Raw genomic sequence first — 20404 nt, 5'->3', positions numbered from 1 at the left:
ACGAGAACTGTCCAGGGGACACAGCTCTAGGATTCCCCAGAGTGTCTAATGCTGGGCTAAGCAAACTCCCAAGCCCCTCCCACTCTCATCGCTTCTCAGATAGAGCAGGAACACACTGAGAGAATGATTGAGAGATCTGGCTGTAAAACAGAACCGGAAGCCCCGAGCTTGTCCTTCCAAAGCCGAACAGTGTCTTTTTGTTCATCCGTGTGCCTGCACTCTGTTCTCTATCTCTTTAGAAGCCAAGTTTCCCACAGACTGGGGGGTATGGGGGGTGCTTCTTCAACATGCTGGGCATGATAACAGTCACCCAGAGCTGCTGACTGATAAACTCAACAGGCTCCACTGCCTCATCTTCCCGAGTCTGGAGAACTGTTACTTCTCAAGGCCACGGGCTTGGATTCAATGCATCCGTTCCTCTGTTTCTTCCCTCAGCAGACGGCCATCCTCTTTCCTTTCCATTTCGGCCCTCCATCTTCCTCTCTGAGGGACAGTTTGAAGCAGGGAAACCCCGGAGGAGGGACTGCCAGGGCTGTGTTTGCTCTCCTGGGGGGAGAGGTTGAGGGGCTGTAGAGGGAACCATGATCTACCAGTACTTATAGCACGTCTCCATTCTCTGTGCTCCAGATGAGCACACAGCTGTTCCCAAAGGCAAGATATCACCAAAGTCTTGTTCACTCATGGCAGAGCCCGGACCACCGAAGGGGGTCTTGGGAGACTTGCTACAATTAGCTCTTCCAAGGAGGACAGCGTGCCTTTGGGGGGCTCCTGACATCAGGAGTGTGGACACGCCTACTTTCCTAGCCTGAGAAACCTACATCTTGCCAGCTCCATCCTGATCCACAGGTGTGTTAGCTGGGTGGGAAATTCCCCTGCTGCCCCTTTAAGCCTGCTCGAGAGGACTGTGAGATGTTGAAGTGCCCCCCCAGGAACCCCCCTCCCCCACCGCCAAAGACGCTTTGGCTACAGGCATCTCCATATGTGTTGGAAAAGGAATTGTGTCTCTCACCAGCTCAGTCCTGCCAGCAAGGGCAGTCCTGCCAGGAAGCTACACACAGATCATTCCCTCCACACGTGCATCCCACCCCATAGATGATTCAGCCCACCCCACCGCAGGTGAGGCCACTGTCCTTGGCCTTTTCTTCAGCCTGGCTTTACTGGGAAGGTTGGAGAGACCAACCCGAGAGCAGCACATGGCGGGCAGCACTGATCTCTGCATCCAGTTCCCTGAGGTTACTCCCCTTTCAAGGCTCACCTCTCATGTGGGCACTCCATCTGACCTTCAGAGAGAGGAGGAGTTGGCTGCATCTCAAGGTTCCCCTGGCGTTTTTCAGAGCTATCAGCTTGGACCTCCTATTTTGAAGGGATTGGTTTGATAGGCCTCAGACCGGGGGGGGGGGGGGGGGGAGAAAGGGAGCCATAGGCAACCGCGTTTGGAAATTATACCTTGTCCAGATTTGAGACACCCCACCCCACCCCATAGCTCCTGCCTGCAGCCTGTGGATCATAACCATTGGTCACACCCAAATCCCTGTGTAGGGATGATGGAACACATCCAGAGAGATGTTCACATCATCTCAAGGTGCAGACCGGGGAGCCAGATATCTGTGTGACCTTGGAATCGGGGAAGTCACTGCACAGTGACTTTGGTGTTGAGCTTTGCAACACACACAACAGCACTTCTCAGGCTCCTTAGGACTGCGGCCCCCACCCCCTTTGAGACTCAGGGTTCCTTTTGCACAGTGACTGTTTCTTCCTTCATCCTCTGCACCCAGAAAGGGGCTCTGAATCTGAAGGAGGGAGGGGAAAACAGCTCAGAATAGAGGCTGTTTCTGAATCACACATGGGGACTTAATTGTCTTCTCCACCAGGCTGTGGAGTTGTTTGTCCTCAGCAAGTGACCAGGAGCTATTTGCAAGGTCCATTAGGCTAACGACCTAATCTGTTTATCCAGCTCTTTTCTTTCAGGAAGTTTCAAGACCCCTCTTGCCTGTCAGCTGTCTTAAGCCTGGCCGCCAGGGTTCTAGCTCACCTCTCTTTGTGTGTGTGTGTGTTTCCAGTTGATACTGATGTTTGGGGTGACATCACAGGGATCAAGCAAGCAGGATTCTTAAGCCCCCCCCCCAAATCTGGTCCTCTCCCTGGCCTCCTGAGCCAGACTCCACTGGGAAATGTTACTATTAAATATTTGGCCCCCGGAGTGTGTCGAGAGCCTTTGATTGTATCTGGTTTCCTGTTCTCCTTTGGGAGGAAGAATTTCTCTGCAGGAAGTATTTTAATATGTCTGAAAGCCTTACTTCCCTGGTTTTGAAATCCAAGTTTCCAGTTACAAGGGGCTGAGATTGTCCTTAAGAAGGGAGGCAGGAAGGAGGGGACCAGAGCTGTGAAATAGGGCTCCATCTCTGCTAAAGCTGTGGAAGGAGAGGCGTTGGCCATCCCAGGGAGGGCATCCCTGACTGTGGGTACTGCATGAGTGCAGAAAGGCACACACTCCGCCCATCCAACCCTCCTTTCCCTGTCCCAATGCCCAGAGCCGGAGTGAAGAGCAGGAGACAGGAAACAGGTGTACCGGCCTGAAGACACTGCCTGGCTCTCTACAGCTATTGGGCTCCCATCTCGTGTAGCCATTCTCTGAGATAACAACCGCTCAGTTCTGCTGCATCTCCCCTCCTTAACTGCCCAGGTGAACCAGACACCCTCTCAGGGGCTTCTGACACCTGGGATGGCTTACAAGGTAATGCAGCAGCTGAGACAACCAACCAGATGGTGCAGTAACCCAGGATTTGTTGTTGCTAATGCAACAACAGGAAGAGCCCCCTAGGCAGAAGGCAGTAGGGAAGGGAGCTGGACTGTAATGGGGGCCTGTATGGAGGGAGGTAGGTGCAAGCGAATGATGAACAGTTGCCTGAGGGCCACAGGCTAGGGCAATGAGGAGCCTGGCTCCCTGCTCTCTCTTGGCCTCTCTGGCATGTCAGTATTTCTGAGACCCAGCTTGCTCAGGACCAGGGGTCAGCCACTCCGTACCATAGAGCAGGGCAGAGCCAGGAAGGAAAACCTAGGACAGCTTCAGGACCAGTGTGTTCCAGTCTTCTTGCAGACTGCCTTTTACCTTCCTGACTGGCCATTCTCAGCCACTCAAAGAGGATTCTTTACAGCCCCAGGCTCTCTTCTTTCCCCATTGTCGTCTCTATCAATGTCTTTGTCTAGGTCTAGGTCTTGATCTCCCGCTGGCTGGGTTCTTTATCTGGAGGCCTTGTGAGCTTTTCTTGTCCTTATTGTTCTTGTTCTCAGAGTCAACCTAAAATGTATCCCTAAAGGCATCCAGGCAGAGTCCGTCTCTGATGCTGAGTCTGGGAGAGGCCACCTGCTGCTCACACAGCCTCCAAGGGGAAGTGACCTCATCCATGAAAGAGGACATTCACAGGCAAAGAACCCAGGAGGAGCTGGCCACAGTAGGGCTCCTGCTGGGTCTTAGAGGGCCACTGCGCACTGAGCTGCAGACTGGAGGACCTAGGCATTTGCTCTTCTGCTCGAAGTGTGTAAGGGCAATGCTGGACTCCAAGTTGTCAGTATGTGCTGGTGGCTCACTGGTAACACTTGTTGTCTCTCTTAGCAGAGAGCCTTGTAACTATAACCTTATGTCATAGGGCCTAGGTAGGAGATCTGTGATTGTCTGATTGGCCCCAGATCCCTGGACTCTCAGTGCAGCAGGGAACAAACCAGGACACGTTCCTCTGGGGTTCTGCCCTGGACTGCCTTTCCAATTGACTTTCTCACTTTTTATTTGTTTGTTTGCTTTTTCTAGAAAGGGTATAGCTCTGGCTATTCTGAACTCCCTATGTAGACCAGGCTAGCCTCCATTCACAGAGATCTGCCTGCTTCTGCCTCCCGAGTTCTGGGATTAAAGGTGTTGCACCACCATACCCAGCTTCCCACTGATCTTCTAACCTAGCACCTGACTGATGGATAACATTTGCTGATCCCCCTTACCCCGTTTCTGGCTCCCTAGGATGTGCCTCATGGTGGCTTCTCAGTTAGTCATTCCAGATTAAATGAGGCCTGGGTTCACTGATGCCTTTTCTCCTGGACTTATTTGTTCACTCAATGCATGGTTACTGAGCACTGTCCTAGGAGCCAGGGGTGCAGCGTGAGCATGCCGGGGGGAAGGCTCTGTCCTAAAGGACCTTTTGCATAGTACTAGAGGAAACACATATACCACCAGTGCCCAGATAAAGCCAGAGGGTGATACCTCTGTCAAGAAAATGAAATATGCTACGAGCCTCCAGGGTTATTTTTTATTTATTCCATTAATTTTTTCGGAATACATCTGGATTCTTTTCTGAGGAGGTAACATCTGAACTGAGAGCCGATGGGAAGGGGGACCTCATAGATGAGCAGGAAGTGCAAAGGCCTGCAATGATAGGGTAGTCCAGCTATGCAAACAGTGAGTGCTCCTGATGGTGGGCTTGAGCTGTAAGGTGAGAGGGCGAGGGACACTTGAAAGACAGTGGTCCCGTGACCCACTTTGGTCAGGATAAAGTTCAGAGTCGTCTTTGTCTTGCTTCTTCCCCGACCCAGACATTCACACTTAGTTGCAGGTCTTGATAACCTTTTCCCTAAGTTCAGTCCAAGGCCATACCCTTCTCCCCAGTTCCACTGTGTCTACAGAGGCGCCCTGTACTTATCAGCTGCCTGCGTGGCATGAACTAGCCGTGGCGGTCTCCTTGCTGTTCCATGGTCCCTGCCACTGCACACTTTCACCCGGCTCTGTGTCTCATCTTTTAAAACCAGAATGGGTTACATCACTCCTTTGCAGAAAGAGGCTCCCCTGCACTTAGAATAAACCGTTATTATGACCTTAGGTGACAGTCCCTGCCCAGATCTCTGCTGAGCTAGCCAGTTCCTCCTCTCTTGTGGCTCACCCATGCAGCACTCTTTCTGTTCCTGCTCACAGGACCTTCTGCCCGGGAGGCACTGGCCTGGAACTTTGCCTGGATAACTTGCTGGTGGTCATTTAGCTCTCGGCTCAGGTCTCCGTCTTTGTCAAGGGCTCTATCTGCCTAGCCTCAACTCTCAGCGTTCCTTTCTGGTCTCCTGGGCTCCCTGCTACAAACCCTATTCAGCCTTTGTCTCCCTGAGCGTCCCAGTTGATGTAGTACAGGGTTTAGCTGTAGAGACATCTCAGACTTATACATTTCATCTCTGCCAATTCCAGGCTGGGAGGCCTCAGGCATGTGTCCTGATGTCAGTGAGTCTGTCACTATATTTATCAATAACAGTACTCAGGGGGATAATAGTAGTATTTAGGGTCCAGCAGAGAGCAGTGGAATCCTGTCAGCAAAGCTGTCCAGCACTTAGATTACAGCAGGGAGGTTAGCTCCCAGGAGCAATGGTCAGTAATTATCCACCAGCTACCTGTTATTTCTGGGTACTCCTCCCTTAGCTTCCTCTCATGTGGCAGCTCTGAGGAATGTCCAGGCAAGGAGCATGGCTTCCTCTCCTCTGTCCTATTTGGACATTGTGGTGGTTTGAAGATGCTTGGCCCAGGGCGTGGCACTGGTAGGAGGTGTGTCCTTATTGGAGTAGGTGTGGCCTTGTTGGAGGAAGTGTGTCACTGTGGGGGTGGTCTTTCCTCGTAGCTTCCTGGAAGTCAGTCTTTTCCTGGCTGCCTTTGAAACAAGAGGTGGAACTTTCAGCTCCTCCAGTGCCATTCCTGCCTGGACACAGCCATGCTTCCTCCCATAATGATAACAGGCTGAACCTCTGAACCTGTAAGCCAGCCCCAGTTGAATGTTGTCCTGATAAGAGTTGCCTTGGTCATGGTGTCTGTTGACAGCAGTAAAACCCTAACTAAGACAGACATAGATGTATGAACCTCTCTGCCTCGAAGTGGTAGGTCAGCAGCAGCCTTCCACTTCTCTCCTGGGTCCACCCTCTCCATCTCAGGGGTGCTGACGCCTTATTGCTCCCAGTATCCAGTACTTTCACATCACAGCCGTTGATGAGGAAAAGACCACTAACACATGTTCTGGTGTTAGCAGTGTCTTGACGTTTAAAGATGCCGTGCTGAGTACTCGTGAGTGACTCAGTAAGGAGGGATGGCTCTTGCTGCGAAGCCCAGTGATCTGAATTTGATTCTCAGAAGCCACATGGTGGGAGGAGGAAACCATCATATGAGTTATGTTAGGGAGTAAAGCAGGACCTCACTGCCTAGCCCAGGCTGGCCATGAACTCATGATCTTTCTGCCTCTACTTCCAAGGGTCAGACGTACAGGTGCGCGTTACTACGCCCAGCTCAAAGCCTTTCGTTAAATCTTATTTTAAAATTTTCTTTTCGAGACAGGGTCTCATGTAGCCCAGGCTCGCTCATGCTTCCTATGCAGCTGAGAACGACCCTGAGCCTCTGATCCTTCTGCTTCTCCCGCAAGTGCTGGGGTCATAGGTAAATGTCACACGGCCACCACGCCACGCTTAAACCTTTAAGGGGCCGTTTCCCTACTTTTTTTCCCACATCCCTGCTGTCTGAGACTGAGTACCCCACACACAGCCCCTGGGGGTGATGAGAACTTATGTCTGGACTCACGAGAGACTTCCCCAAGCATGGTAGGCACCTTCCCTGCCCCCACCCCCACCCCATGCATCATCTTCCTGTTCCCAGGCAGAGGAGAGGTGAGTGTCTCCCCTGGCCCCAGAGAGCCTGCCCCTGGGTCTAGTTTTTCCCACCATGGAGAAAATAGCAAGAAAAACAGATGGGAGCTGATACCCTGTGCTGTAGGGTCGGCCGGGACCCGGTGCTGGAGGAGCCCCAGGAAAGCTTTAACCCCAGGGGCTTTGGGCAGGCAAGAGGGGTAAGGGGTGGAGGGGGAGGGGCCCCTTCTGGGCGGTCCTCTCTTCCATATGGGATGCTGTTAGTGTCCATTTCTCCTGTCATCTGTGTCCATATGTAGGTCTTGGGATGGACCCCGCTCTCAGAACTTAAGGTCACCTGGTTCTCCCTCCAGTTTTAGGGGGTGCCCTTCTTGGGCCAATCCAGTTTTTTCCCGTGTTAAAACAGAGGTTATTCTGAATCTGCTACCATCTGAGTCTAAATGACCCAGTTAACCTGCGTCCTGAAGGGGGTCTGGGCTTGAAAGTAGAAGACCTGGGCAAGTAGACATGCCAGTCCATATTACTGTCATTCTGTTACGTGCTACACGCCCACACAGTGTGGTCATGGCATTCCCCCGAGACATGGCTGCAGAATGGCTTTTCCGACTATAAAAAAAAGATCTAAGGGAAAGATTTGGATGCAGTAATGGGAAGCAGAAACCTTGACCCCACCCTCCCTATGTCTGCAGCCCCTCTGCTTTGGGAGAGGCCTACCTTGTCTAACCACCTTTCACCAGATGAGGGTCAGAATTGTACCCCGTAAGGTGGTCTGCCTTTCTGTGTTCTTTCCCTATACATTCTTGCCCTGAACTTGCTTCCTCGTGTCTAGAAGGCGCTATGGGGGATGGGGGAGGCACTTGAAGATCCGCATGAGTCAGATCTGTGTGAGCTGTTTAGATAGTACTAGGGCTGTGTTTGCTGAGCTCCTGGGAGTGCTGGGATGTTGCAGGTACGTTTGCCTAGGAGCTTGGTGGGGTAAAAGCCCAGGCTAGGGAGTATTAAGAGGGTGTTTTTGGGGTATTTGAACACATGTTATCTTATTCTTATATCATCGCTACACTCTGAAGCAGGATGGATTTGAGTTAGCAAGCAGCAGACTCAGTGCCTACATTCAGGTCTTCTGACTGAAAAAAAAAAAAAAAAGATAACAGCGACCTGGATGTTCTGCTGCAGAAATGAGGGAGGAGAACAGTTTCACTGTGTTGGCAGAGTGAGGCACCAGAGACTGAGCTAGCTTTATGGCTTCCCGATAGTCTGGGAACACAAGAATCCTGTTATCTATCACAGAGGTGGGAGCGGTCAGGACTTTAAAGGCGTTAGAGTCAGCTGCAGTCAGTCCTCACTTTCTTGGTTGGAATGGAGGGATTAGATAAGGGGTTCCAAAGGCCATTGCTTGCTGGCCTTTCAGAGGACCGTCTGCTTCCCCCAGTGATGCCCTCGTCTCTGTAGCCTGCAGGAGCAGGTGGATACCAGTGGGTCCCTATGGGTCCAGAAACAGAAAGCCACAGATTCTAATGGCACAGGACAGAAGAAAATAGTTGGAGCCCTCCCTTCACACCCAGTGCTCTGGAGGCCACCCCAGCCCTCTCAGGAGCTGCATTGGAAAATAACAATTGGGCAAGCTGCAGCCACTCTGCAGCTCCTTGGCACAGAGCTGGGCAGCCTTTGGCACTCTCTCCAGAGTGCCAGAGTGCCGGCAGAGGACACTGTGGCTGGCTGCTGGGTAGTGTGATTTTAGGGGAAGTGGGAAGCCCCCGGGGATATTATTAAAACCCTCAACCCTCGGTGACAAGAGAGGCTGTCACCTCTGGCTGATAGGCAGTCTTGTCTCACATGAGTCATTTCAAATGTGTGTGTCTTCTGTGCCTGCAGACCTGGAGAAGGGTAAGAACTCTACCTGTCTCCTTGTTCTTGTGCTGTCATCGATTCACCCCAAATATGAGCTACGTAAGGCTGGCAAGACAACTGAGTGGGTAAAGAAAAGCACTATCTGCCAGGCCTGACAAAGATCCCTGGGACCCATATGGTGAAAGGAGACAACTGATTCTCCTAAATTGTTTTCTAACCTCTACACACACACACACACTGAATGTAATTTTAAAAATTAAAATTTTTTGAGCAGGGGCTGAAGAGATGGCTCAGCTATTAGCCCTAGGCTCAGTTCCCATCACTATATACCTCAGCTGACAACATCTATAACTCTATTTCCAGAGAGTCAGATGTCCTCTTCCCTTCCTGCTCCATGATTACCAGGCACACACAGAGTTCACATACATGCAGAGGAAACATTCAAAATCATAAAAATAAAATAGTAAACCTTTACAAATAAAAAAATGATAAATAGGGACTGGAGAGGTGGCTCAGTGGTTAGAGCACTGGCTGCTCTTCCAGAGGACCCAGGTTCAATTCTCAGCACCCACATAGCAGCTCATGGTTGTCTATAGCTTTTGTCCCATTGGATATAACACCCTCACACAGACATACATGCAAGCAAAAACCAATGTATATAAAACAAACATAAATAAACCATACTTTTAAAAAGATAGACAAGTATGAGCTATGTAGAGGCAGGAATTTTTATTTTGTTCCCAGCACTGAGAACAGTGCCCCGCGCATCCAGAATGTCTGTTGAGAACAGCATCCACGCAAGTGTGCCAATGCGCGGATGGGAGGAAGTATGAAGTGCTAGCAGATGCTCGGCAAACACCAGGCTTTCTTCCCTGAGAATCATCCCAATTAGGCGAGCATTGCTGAGCTGGTCCTTGACGCCAACCTGTGCGACTGCTTGAGGGTGATGGGAAGCCGGGAAGCAGGAGATGAGATGCTCATAGCGGAAACAGAACAGGGCCTGGTGTCGAAAGGCTTCTGGGGACTCTTGCTTTTTCGCCACCTGGCTCTTCGGGAGAATGGGGACACGTTAGGAAGCCCGGGACAGTGCTGTTAGCTTCTGTGGGGCCTTGGAAAGGCTTTCAGAACTGTTTTCAACCTCTGTCTAGTTGGCTGTCCTTATATTGCCACCCTAGCACTGTTATAGTCCAGCGGTGAGAAACCAGGAAGGTCAATGTGAGGACAGTCAATGAGCTGTACTTGGGCCATTTGCTTAAGACTCTTGCTACTAGTTTCTGTTATTTTATTGTTTTTTCTTTTTTGTTTTGTTTTGGTTTCTAAGACATGTTTCTCTGTGTAGCTCTGGCTGTCCTGGAACTCACTCTGTAGACTGGGCTGGCCTTGAACTCACATAGATGTGCCTGCTTCTGTTTCCCAAAGAAACAGACCAAATGTGTGTGCCACCATTATCTGGCTCCCATTATATTTATTGGAATTCCTCTCTCTGCTGGAGGAGAAACGAGGCTAAATTGTACAAACTCTGGACTAATCTTAGATCCTAAAGACTAGGTCCCTGGGCTAAAGACACTCACTCTAGACCTTAGACGTGTAGAAGCCTCACCCCTAGTGGCAGGTGAGCCCCAAAGGAGGAGCCCACATACAATCATGGGGGTCACTTCTCATACCTTGTCCTTTTTCCCTACAGGTACAAGACAGTGGTGACTCAGCGGCGGGCAGCAGTGGCCATAGCCGGCTGCTGGATTCTCTCCCTTGTGGTAGGCCTGACACCCATGTTTGGCTGGAACAACCTGAGTGAGGTGGAACAAGCCTGGATAGCCAACGGCAGTGTTGGGGAGCCCGTGATCAAGTGTGAGTTCGAGAAGGTTATCAGCATGGAGTACATGGTCTACTTCAACTTCTTCGTCTGGGTGCTGCCGCCATTGCTCCTCATGGTTCTTATCTACCTGGAGGTCTTCTACCTGATCCGCAAGCAGCTCAACAAAAAGGTGTCAGCCTCCTCTGGTGACCCCCAGAAGTACTACGGGAAGGAGCTCAAGATCGCCAAGTCGCTGGCCCTCATCCTCTTCCTCTTTGCCCTCAGCTGGCTACCGCTACACATCTTGAACTGCATCACCCTCTTCTGCCCCACCTGCCAGAAACCCAGCATCCTCATCTACATTGCCATCTTCCTCACACACGGCAACTCGGCCATGAACCCCATCGTCTATGCCTTCCGAATCCACAAGTTCCGGGTCACCTTTCTGAAGATTTGGAACGACCACTTCCGATGCCAGCCCAAGCCCCCCATTGAGGAAGATATCCCAGAGGAGAAAGCTGATGACTAGGCTCTGCCTTGCTCCATCTAGCCCACACCCAGTGGCTCTCTGTTCAACCCCCATGTCCTCCCTGTTCCCCCCTGTCCCACTGTTCCTCCTCAGCCTTCCCAGCTGGGCTGTGGGCTGTGGACACCAGGGAGGCTCTGAAGAGATGCCATGGAACAGGGCCCCTTCTGTAAGGAGCTGGCTGCCCTGTACCTTGGGGACCTGGAGGAGGTTTGGAGTTGGGGCAGGCCATAGCAGGGAATTGGGTGCCCTCAGGTGAGAGGAGAGTCTTGTGTGCATCATTCCTGGCTGTTCTCTGAGCAGTTCAGAGAGCTGGGGTTAGAATATTCTGGCTCCTTCAGTCAGACAGGGGAGCCTACTATTAGGTGTTGGTGGCCCAAGGGACCAACTTCAAAGTGAGGAAGACAGTCCCTTAGAGGTGGATGAATAGAGAGAAATGGATATGCCGCCGCTTCGCTGTCTCTCCTGTTCTCTAGGAGAAGATAGTAAAACACAGGGAAGGAGACCTCGGCCCCTCCTCCAAGGATTGTGTTCTTGGCCACGCGGGTGCTCTCCTGACCCCGAGAAGCCCAGGGTTATACTTGGGAGACACAGAAAGAATGGGTCCAGGGATTGTCTCTCACATTTGCTCTATTCACAGCCTGGGACTCCCAGTGGGCCATAAAGTCCTTGGGAATAAAAATAGTGCAGAAGGTGCTGGCCTCACATAGCCAGCAGGGAGCAGCACTGAGCCCTTCTTGCCCTGAACTTCCTGGGAGTCTCCAATGCAATTTTCTGTCTGGGCCACCAAGCTTCACCAACTCTCAGAGCAGGCCTGGACTCTCCTGAGGGACACCATCTCTGCTTCCAAGCCCCAGGAGAAGAGCTTCCCCAGGAAGTACAACCCTTGGGAGCATGCTGCCTGAGGGGGGGAGGAGGGAGAGGAAAGCATCTAAGAAGATCCCAGGTGCTCCTGGGCACCTCTGGTGTGCCCAGAAGTGTGAAAGACCAGACCAGACCAGACCAGACCAGACCAGACCAGACCAAAGGAGACTGCTGTCTTCAGTGTGAGAAAGTGCCTTGCTGGCATTTAAATATCCAAAAGGCTCCTGGAGGTGGCTTTAGCTCAGGAGCTGTGTTGCAAATAGAGTGTAGGCTTTTGTGGAGGTCTCAGGTGGGACCAATCCATGTTCTGCTGAGCCTGGATGTCTTCCTTGTATGGACAGCAGGCAGGGGAGGGTGTCAGGTTCTCCCCTCCTTGGGTGTGAATATTGACTCCAAGTCTTGATTCCAGGCTCTTCCTTCAGTTGGAGGTAAGGTGTCCCTGGCTCTCAAGGAGGACCCTATGTCTAATAAAAGATTGTGAAGCCCTGTGGGGAGTGGGGTGCTGGCACCCCAGCACTGCCAGAGGGCAACCAAACCACCTCAGCGGAGAAGATGTAATGGTGGGGGTGGAGGGGAAGCTGGGAGAGGGCTGTGGAGGCAGATGGAAAGTCCCAGAGATGGTGTGTCTGTTGCTATAGTTACACATTTAGGGTAGCACATTGTGAATCAGAAAGCAAGATCCAGAACACTCACATGTCTAAAAAAGAAAGAAAGAAAAAAAAAGAAAAAAAAATGCCCCGTGTCATGTGAGACCCTTCCTGCTGGCACTTTTCTAATCTTGATAGTGTCTCCCCTTCATAGTAACATAGTATTGTTCCATCCGTCATGACACTCATTGCCACAGAAACCCCATGCTATAACACCACACACCTTTATTTGAATACTTCTCATACAGTGTACAACTCTGAAGAGGGTGCCAGTCTCTGCCCCTTCTGGGCCCTCTTGAACCCAGAAGGTATGGCCTGGGGCCTGCCAGGCCTGATCCTGGGTCTGGACCCAGCGTCTGATGGAGGGGGCCTGCAGGTACTAGAGACCCCGCCCCATTCGCTGTTCCTATGGTCTTGGGGATTCCTGGGGTCCTGATCCTCAGGTCTGCAGGACTTGGTGGATAGTGTCCTTCTGCGTCCTGGTATGTGACCAAGCTGCTAGAAGAGATAGTGGGGAGTCGGGTAGAGAACCACCTCCACCCTTCTCAGTCCTTCCTCAGGCTCAATTTCCAAAGCTGGGCTCTGCCCAGTGCAGCTCTGGAGACTTGATAGTTCACCCAGAGCCTCAGAACCACCAAACGAGGAAGGGAGAGCAAGGACTGGGTCCCTACTTTCCTAATGAGGGAAAAGAATGCTGTTTACAGTCACTCAGAGCCAAGCCCAGATGCTGACCTGTGACCACCACCCAGAGTACCCATCCCTTCTGGACCTCCCCAGCATGACCCAGTGCTACACTGTCTTCACCAAACTAAACATGCATGCTCTCTGTCTTTTGCTACAAAAATGGTACCCAGATCTGCCTACTGCTTTCCTGCCCTCCCCTCCCTGTCTCCAGTGACATTTTATGCCTGGGAGGTGGATTCTTCTCTCGCAATCTTCTCTTTGACACCACACTCTCAGTAGAGGTAACTGAAGGAGTAGGTCCAGCCACTCACCTGTCTCCTTGTCCCAGTCTCTGCCTCTGTTGCTCTTTAGTGTGTGGCAGAAGCTGTAAGAGATACTACACGTTAGAGCTTTGGGGGAAGACAGGAGGGAACGGAGAGGTTTGAGGTCAAGAATTTCCAGCACCCCAGTCCCCAAATAGAAAGAACATCTTCCCACTTAGAAAGTCACACAAACAGTTCTTGACCCCTCCCTACCCTTTTCCTGCTCCAGTTTCACTCTGAACTACATCTAGTCCAGCTCCCAAGAGGGACTCAGTCTGTCCACTACAGCAGGGTGCTGAGGGCACCCTTCCGACTCCCACCTTTAACCTCCAGCCGACAATCCACAGAGGCCTCCCCTAGCACGTTGATGGCCTTGCAAGTGTAGACCCCAGAATCAAAGGGGCTGGGCTTCCGGATCTCCAGGGTGCAGACCCCTTGCTCGGAGACGGCACGGTACTTGGGGTCACCCTGGATGTCCATCTTGTTTTTCATCCAGATGATCTTGGGCTGGAAGCAAAGTCAGAGGAGGGTAATGAAGTTAGAACAGCTCTCAAGAGAAACTTTCATTCCTCTGTCCACCCACTCCACCAGCCCAGGGCCCCTGACCTTAGGTGATGCTCGGACGCTGCAGAAAAGCTGCGTGCTATAGCCAGGAGTGGAGGTATGGTCAGCCAGGGGCTGGGTGAACGAGGGCGCTTCTGAGAAGTCTCGCTCAATAAACTCTCTAGGTTTGGCAGTAATATCTAGGTTCAGGGGAGAATTTGAGGTTATAGGGATGCAGGAGGCTTCGGAAGACTGGCCTCAACCCAAAACTTTGAGACATTCAACCTGGTCAACACATGAAGACATCAGAGAAAAGCCTCGCTGAGCAGGGCTGAGGCTGATCAGGAGGTGAACAGAGAGGAGTGGGCAGGAAAACCTGAGCCACGGAGGATTGCGGCAAGAGGCGGACATCACATTCCATTTCTGTCTGCCTCTGAGACCTGAGTGGCTTTCCTTTTTAAACACAAAATGCTCACGGCTGTGACACTCTGGCTGATGTTAAAGAGTATGGCTTCTAGGGTGAGTGAGGTGGCTCAGCGGGTGAGGGTGCTTGTCACCAAGCTTACCACCCTGAGTTCAGTCCCTGGGACCCACGGGGTAGAAGGAGAGACCTGACATGTTGTCCTTAGACTTACACATGCACGTGTGCATGTGAACACACACTCACACACCAATAAATGTAATTAAAATGAGTAGTAATGAAGTGTGGCTTCCAGGGTGGGCGTGCGTGCATGCGTGTGTGTGTGTGTGTGTGTGTGTGTGTGTATCTCTCTCTCTCTCTCTCTCTCGTTTGTGTGTGTGTGTGTGTGTGTGTGTGTGTGTGTGTGTGTGTGGTATGTGCAGGAGAAGATCTGGGATAGATAGGGGTCCTGGAGTTTCACATTTGGCTCCACTGACAGATGCTCAATAGGATGGTAAATACCACAGCCAGTCTTGTGTGGGCGATTGTTTTTAACAATTGCCAGTTTACCTATCATGTACACATTATCCTGCAGAGTGTGTGCCTGGGGACACTGTGTGGGAGACCCAGTGACTGCTGTGATGTTAGCAGCCACTGTCTAAGTACACAGCCTCCTGAGGGGCACTGCTCATTTGCATGGCTTTGCTCTGATGTTTGCTAAAACCAGTCAGTCATAGCTGTTATTTGCAGTCACTCCACGTCAGTGTGTGTACGCACTTGCACATACGCTCACGCAGAGCTGCCGAGTGGGGTGGGGTAGGGTGGGGTGGAGTGGAAGGCAGCAAATGTTCTGGGAAGGAGAAGCTGAGAGGGATATGGGACAGGGAAGAAGTGGACAGATGTTGGTTCACCAACCCCGATTCGGTTTTCTGCCCAGGCTCAAAGCCACTTACCTGCCTTGTGGATGTGAGCCAGCTCCTTGGTGGTGGTGGCTAAGTCACTGAGGCCACACAGGTTTTCTGAGAAGACCCGAAAAGAGTACGAGTTGCCAATGATGAGGTCTGAGATGGTGCAGGTGGTGGGGTGATAGCGCTCCAACACTGTGAACCATTGCTGTGGGGAGCTTGCCTGGGTTACCCTCAGCTCTTACATGGTTCTTGTCTTTCCTGCTTACTCTAACCCTCCTCAGAGGGGGTCATTCCATATCCCAGCTTTGGGAAGGCTAAAACCATCCAGCAGTGGCCCTGGGGGACTAGGAAGTAGGAGGAGGACCTCCCGGGTCACTCACATGAGCTTGCAAGCCTCACTACTCATCAAAGTATGGCTGCCAGACATGCAGCCTCATTACCTAGGCTCCGTTTAGATACGTGGCTTCCCAACACCCAGCCCAACCACCTGCATCAGAATCTACATTTAGCAGATTCCCAGATGATTTATATGCATGCTAAGATAGTTCTCCAGCAGTCTAGTGCAGTGTACCACACAGACTGAGGTACAGAGAGGAGAGAGGCTTGCCCAGGGCCACGTAGGGAGTCAGTCAGCAGTAGTTGGCCTGGACTTTCATCCAGAGCCTCTTAGCAGGATGAACCTTTTGAGCCCCGACTACTTCTCTCCCCACCCCCGTTAGGCCCCAGCCAGCCTCACCCCTGTCCTTTTGTCTGCCTTCTGTACTGTGTAGCCCAGGAGCTCTGTGTTGCCTGTGTCCTGGGGTGGTGTCCACTCGAGGGCAGCATTGCAACCCCAGACATCCAGTAGCTTGATGCTGCTCGGGGGCCCGGGCTTCTCTGCAGAACCAGATTATAAAGGCCAGTGAGAAGTAGGTCTGCGGCAAAGTCTCCACACCCAAGATTTGGTACCTGCATGGTACCCTAGCCTTCCTTCACCCCCACCCCACCCCACATCAGCTCTGGGGGTGGAAGGTTGAGGGCTATGGTTTCGAGACAGCCCTTTCCCCTCTGCCCATGTACCAATCACCAGGATGTCAATGCTGGCCTTGGCTTCCAAGCCTTCCAGATGCACGGTGAGCTCATAGCGGCCTGAGTCTGCGCGCTGAGCAGAGCGAATGAAGAGGATGGAGTCCTGGTCCCCGCTGCGCACATTAACTCTCTGGTTGTCCAGAGCGTGGCCATTGTGGGTCCAAGAGACCTGTGGCTTGGGCTTCCCCTGAAAGATGGGCTTGGGGTGAGTACAGATTGGTATAAGCACCCCACTCACCTCATTCTATCTGTGCCCGAGAAACCCACCCTACTGGCTCCACCGTTGTTGACCAGAGCCATGTCCTTTAGTGTGTGACCTGCCCTGGGGGCTGCCTAGCTCTCTACTCACAGCTGAGTTATATGCAAAACTGGGAAGTAGAGGCCATTTACTTCTAGGTCACTGGCTGACTCCTGCGAGAATCCTGACATCCCTAGGGCTCCCCTGACACACCAGGCTCTTACCAGTGAGCTAGGCCTACCTGGAAGGGGATTTGCAGGTTGACTGACTCTCCCACCTGGCGGATGTAGGTCTGACGAAGGTGTCGGGGAACACGGATCTTGGGGGCTTCTGAAGCAGGAGACGGAGAAAGCAAGTGTGGGTTCCGGGCTAGACATCACAGCTCCTACCTACGACGTTCCTACAGCTCGAGCTGCCTCTTCACCGGGAGAACAAAGCCTTCCATTCTGAGTCCCAGGGACCCAAATCCCTTAAGGCCCTTGGGGAGCTGAGAACTGAGAGGCTCCAGGGAGGTCAGAGACTGTACAGTGTGAACTGGTTGGTATCTCCGGCACTCCCTTGGCACCTCAACCTTGCCAGGCTGGGATTTGCCTTGAAGTCCAGGCATTCTCAGGCTCCAGATGGGCCTGGGTGGCTCTCTGTCTCCCCCTGGAGGGAGGCAGGTTCTGCACCCGACAGCCAGTGTGTCTAGAGAGGGAAGCAGTGTGTGCAACTGCTGATTCAGCATCCCAGGAGCCCAGGACTTTCTGAGGAAGTGAAACCTCACTGACTCAAGCCTCAACCTCCAGGCCTGCTAGGGGGCTCTAGTTCTTTGTACAGAAGTGAAAGCAGACACACAAACGTCTGCTCTTAGGCCTTTCAGTCCGCACAGTGTCATGGTGGCCAAGTCCTTCTGTAAGTCTTATGTCAGCCCCCTATTCTGGTAGGGGAGCCATTCCTGACTACGGCCTAATCAGGTGTGCCACTGGATGTGGAAGCTGCAGCAGCTGCCATTCCTGTCCCTGGGGGATGGTGTGGGGACTGAGCCTGAGCCTCCTAAGCAGCAAACAGGTGGCAGCAGTTGGTCACTGGCATGTAGGGGACAGAGTAAGAAGGAACACTGTGTCTCCAAGGATTAGCTGAGCAGGCACTTGGCTCCAGAACGCCATGGTTTGGAATGCTCCAGGGACAGCTCTGGGAGGCCAGGAATGCCTGGCAGCTCCAGGTGGCCAAGAAGGGGACAGCTGAGCAGCCCAGGATCCTGGACAGGGCCTCCACTCTCCCCTGCCCAGCTCATGAGAGGTCCGGCTGTTCCCTCCTTGTTCGTAGCCTCCTCCCCACTTTCTCTCCAGGAAATCCCCTTCTCTCCTGCCAGAGGAATTTTAATGGAGAGGTAGGTGCTGTGTCTGGCTTGCTTCTTCAACACCGGGCCTCAGAGACATCTCAGAGTCTGAGCTTCTTGGGGACCTGGGGGGAGGATCTGGGACTCTGCCAACCAGGCTGCAGGCAGCACAGACATCCTGCTGTTTACGTGTGTGTGTGTGGAGGGGGGGTGCTATCTCACCCAGATAATGCTCTTGAAAACCACCAGAGCAGATGTCCCGCAGCTTGGTGGCTGTGAACAGTCCTGTGTGGGCATCAGAAGCTGAGACTACAGAAAGACTGGGTGACTCTGTGGGAGTCTCTGGGGCCCCCTGGTATCTGCCTGGTCTGGATAATCTATAATAGTGTGTGGTTCTGGTCTCCTATGCCTTAGATCTTAAAGCAGTCTATTTCCTCAAATCTAAATTTGACCCCTTCTGTGGCTGAGATGCCTTCTCCTCCTAGAGGCCTTGACTAGAAATGTAGGGCTCTATCTCCAGCCTCCATCCATCACCTCAAGGAACAAGAAGGAAGATGGAGAAGGTCTCAGACACCTGCTTGCCCGTGTCTCTCTTCACTCTGGGGCCCCACACTGTCCCCAGATAGCTAAGACAGACCAAATGACTCAGTGTCATTAACAGTCTGAAACTTGATCCGCTTTGGGAGGGAGGCACTAAGGTTAATGCACCCTGCAAATAGAAATATTAGCAACAGGGACAGCAGCTGGCCTCTGGGTCTTCACAGGGGCACTGCCCTTTGGGGGATGAAGAAGCCTTCAGGGGCCCTTTATACAGCCTCTTTTTCTTTTCATTAGAGTCAGGATACAACATGGGGCAAACAGACCTTCCCTGTGTTCCAGAACCTCTAGAGAGCCTGGAACTCAGATTTGAGGAAAGAGCAAATGCTCTTCATAGCTTCAGAGATTAAGATTAGGATAGATGGCTTCTAGCACTGGGAGCTTGGCTTTGTCTCTGGACAAGAAGCTGTTCCCTGATGGGTGGGGGCGGGGCTGGACCATTTAGGGAGGTGGCGTCTTTGACCTCCTTCTTGCTGCTGAGGAGCCTGAACCTGTCACAAGGCAAGACACGTTGGCATGCGGATTGTGCATGTTAGCGTGAGATGGGGGGGGAAATGGCTGCTTGGGGTCTACTGACCATGGCCTCAGTTTCCCCATTACATCTAGTCTGTGAGCAAGAGGCGAGGAGTAGCTTTACCAGTGATCTCTTGGATGTGGACAGGCTGGTCCAGAACGGCTGGAGGGCCTGCCCCTGCTGAGCTTACTGCAGTCACACGCAGGAAGAACTTGTCTCCCAGGGCCAGGTTTCGAACCGTCTGCTGGGTCACCATCACGGGCCGGGGATTCACAGGCACCCATTCTGAGGCTGAGGGCAGCGGAGAATGTCTGGCTGTTAGTGATGTGGCAGGGGCACACACACACACACACACACACACACACACACACACCCCGGGTGGGGGTGGTTTCCTTTTCAAGGGTGATGTACACTAGCTGACCTCACTCTTGGGCTATAGTCTCTGACAGCTGGTGCTAGAGGTTTTTTTAGAGATAGGGATGCAGAAGGGCCGGAGAGGGCTGGGCACATTCACCAAGGCACACACAGCAAGGCAGCGGCAGAGACAGAGGCCAGGGTGAATGTGGCTGTCGGAGAGGGAGACTACTTTTCCAAGCTGTCTTGACTGTCTCCTACTTTACAGTCTCCTCCTCTGGATCTTCCCCAGTTTCTGCCTCCTGGGTTAACTCCCCCTGAAAAGGGTCCTCAGAGGCTACCTGGACCTGGAGGACAGGAGGTCCCCTGAGGTCATTGGACATCTCTGTGCATTCAGAGGTCCCTATGGAGCCAGGTGGTAGCAGTTAAGACCACTGCTCAGACCTTCTCCCTTTGTACGTCCTGGAGGTCCTGGAGTGACTCATTGCAGGGACTGTGCTCCTCCCTGCTGCCCCACCCCACCCCCACTCAGCTGGGTGGAAACAGAACTCAGCCCTGGGCTCACCTCCCTCTCGACAGAACTCCAACACATAGCCTTGAAGCCCCAGTTTGCCCAGCTTCTCGGGGGGCTCCCAGCTCACAGTCAAGGAGCTGTGGCTCACATCCTCCAAGGTCAGCCGCAGTGGGGCACTGGGGACATCTGGAGGAGGGGGGAAGCCAAGGTGAGTGGAAGAGCCCCTCCCTGCATACCCGCCACCCTTCTCCACCTTTCCCCACTTCTTGTCACCTTCACTCGGAGGTTCAGGCTTAGTGGCTGCGGGCATGGCAGAAGCTGCAGGAGCTGCAGGATCCTGTGCCTGAGGCTTCTGTGGCTCTGGAGCCTGCTCTTGCCCGGTGGACTCTGATGCTGCCACCTCTCCAGAAGGCTCTGTAGTGGGCACCTTGGCAGGCTCAGGTGCTGTCTCCTCTGGAGTAGAGACAGAAGCCTCAGAGGTGGCTTTTCCTGTCATTTTTTTAGCTGGTGTGTGTGGGGGGGTGTGTCAAGCTGGAGTGTTTAAGGGTCAGCAGTAGGTCTGGGCCTCCAGGCTAGGTTCATGCTTATAAAGGCAGGGGCTGCCCCACCCCCAGCAAACCATTCCCAGCTGTG

The 20404-nt window shown here is 52.6% G+C and overlaps 2 protein-coding genes across 11 annotated transcripts in view; one reads left to right on the top strand and one right to left on the bottom strand.

The window, feature by feature from the left end:
• Positions 1-14556, top strand: part of Adora1 (adenosine A1 receptor) — a 36243-nt gene extending 21687 nt beyond the window's left edge. For 5 of the 6 annotated variants that reach the window (NM_001291930.1, NM_001039510.2, NM_001282945.1 and 2 more), the window contains one exon: positions 10181-14556. In NM_001291930.1, the coding sequence (NP_001278859.1) occupies positions 10266-10820 (555 nt within the window). In that variant the 5' untranslated portion in view covers positions 10181-10265 and the 3' untranslated portion in view covers positions 10821-14556. The remainder of the gene's footprint in view (positions 1-10180) is intronic. The other variant, XM_006529079.3, reaches the window with a different exon arrangement.
• Mybph (myosin binding protein H) lies at positions 12534-20353 on the bottom strand. Of its 5 annotated transcripts, none has more exons than NM_001357515.1 (11): positions 20045-20323; positions 19823-19957; positions 19027-19194; positions 16713-16801; positions 16225-16420; positions 15902-16041; positions 15211-15370; positions 13921-14057; positions 13635-13821; positions 13324-13376; positions 12534-12826 (listed from the first exon to the last, which is right to left on the bottom strand). In NM_001357515.1, the coding sequence occupies exons 1-10, from the start codon at positions 20265-20267 to the stop codon at positions 13360-13362; spliced, it is 1452 nt and encodes a 483-aa protein (NP_001344444.1). In that variant the 5' UTR covers positions 20268-20323; the 3' UTR covers positions 12534-12826; positions 13324-13359. The 5 variants fall into 5 exon arrangements, 3 of the variants coding, with proteins under 3 accessions (NP_001344444.1, XP_006529816.1, NP_058029.2); NM_016749.2 differs by having other exon boundaries at positions 12539-12823; XR_003956241.1 differs by having other exon boundaries at positions 13324-13821; positions 20045-20353.
• Positions 20354-20404: the final 51 nt, after the last annotated feature.

The sequence above is a fragment of the Mus musculus genome, chromosome 1, assembly GCF_000001635.26.
Source record: "Mus musculus strain C57BL/6J chromosome 1, GRCm38.p6 C57BL/6J".
NCBI classification, from domain to species: domain Eukaryota; kingdom Metazoa; phylum Chordata; class Mammalia; order Rodentia; family Muridae; genus Mus; species Mus musculus.
Note: the sequence above shows the minus strand (reverse complement) of the source record. Positions and strands in the feature narration are given on the sequence as shown.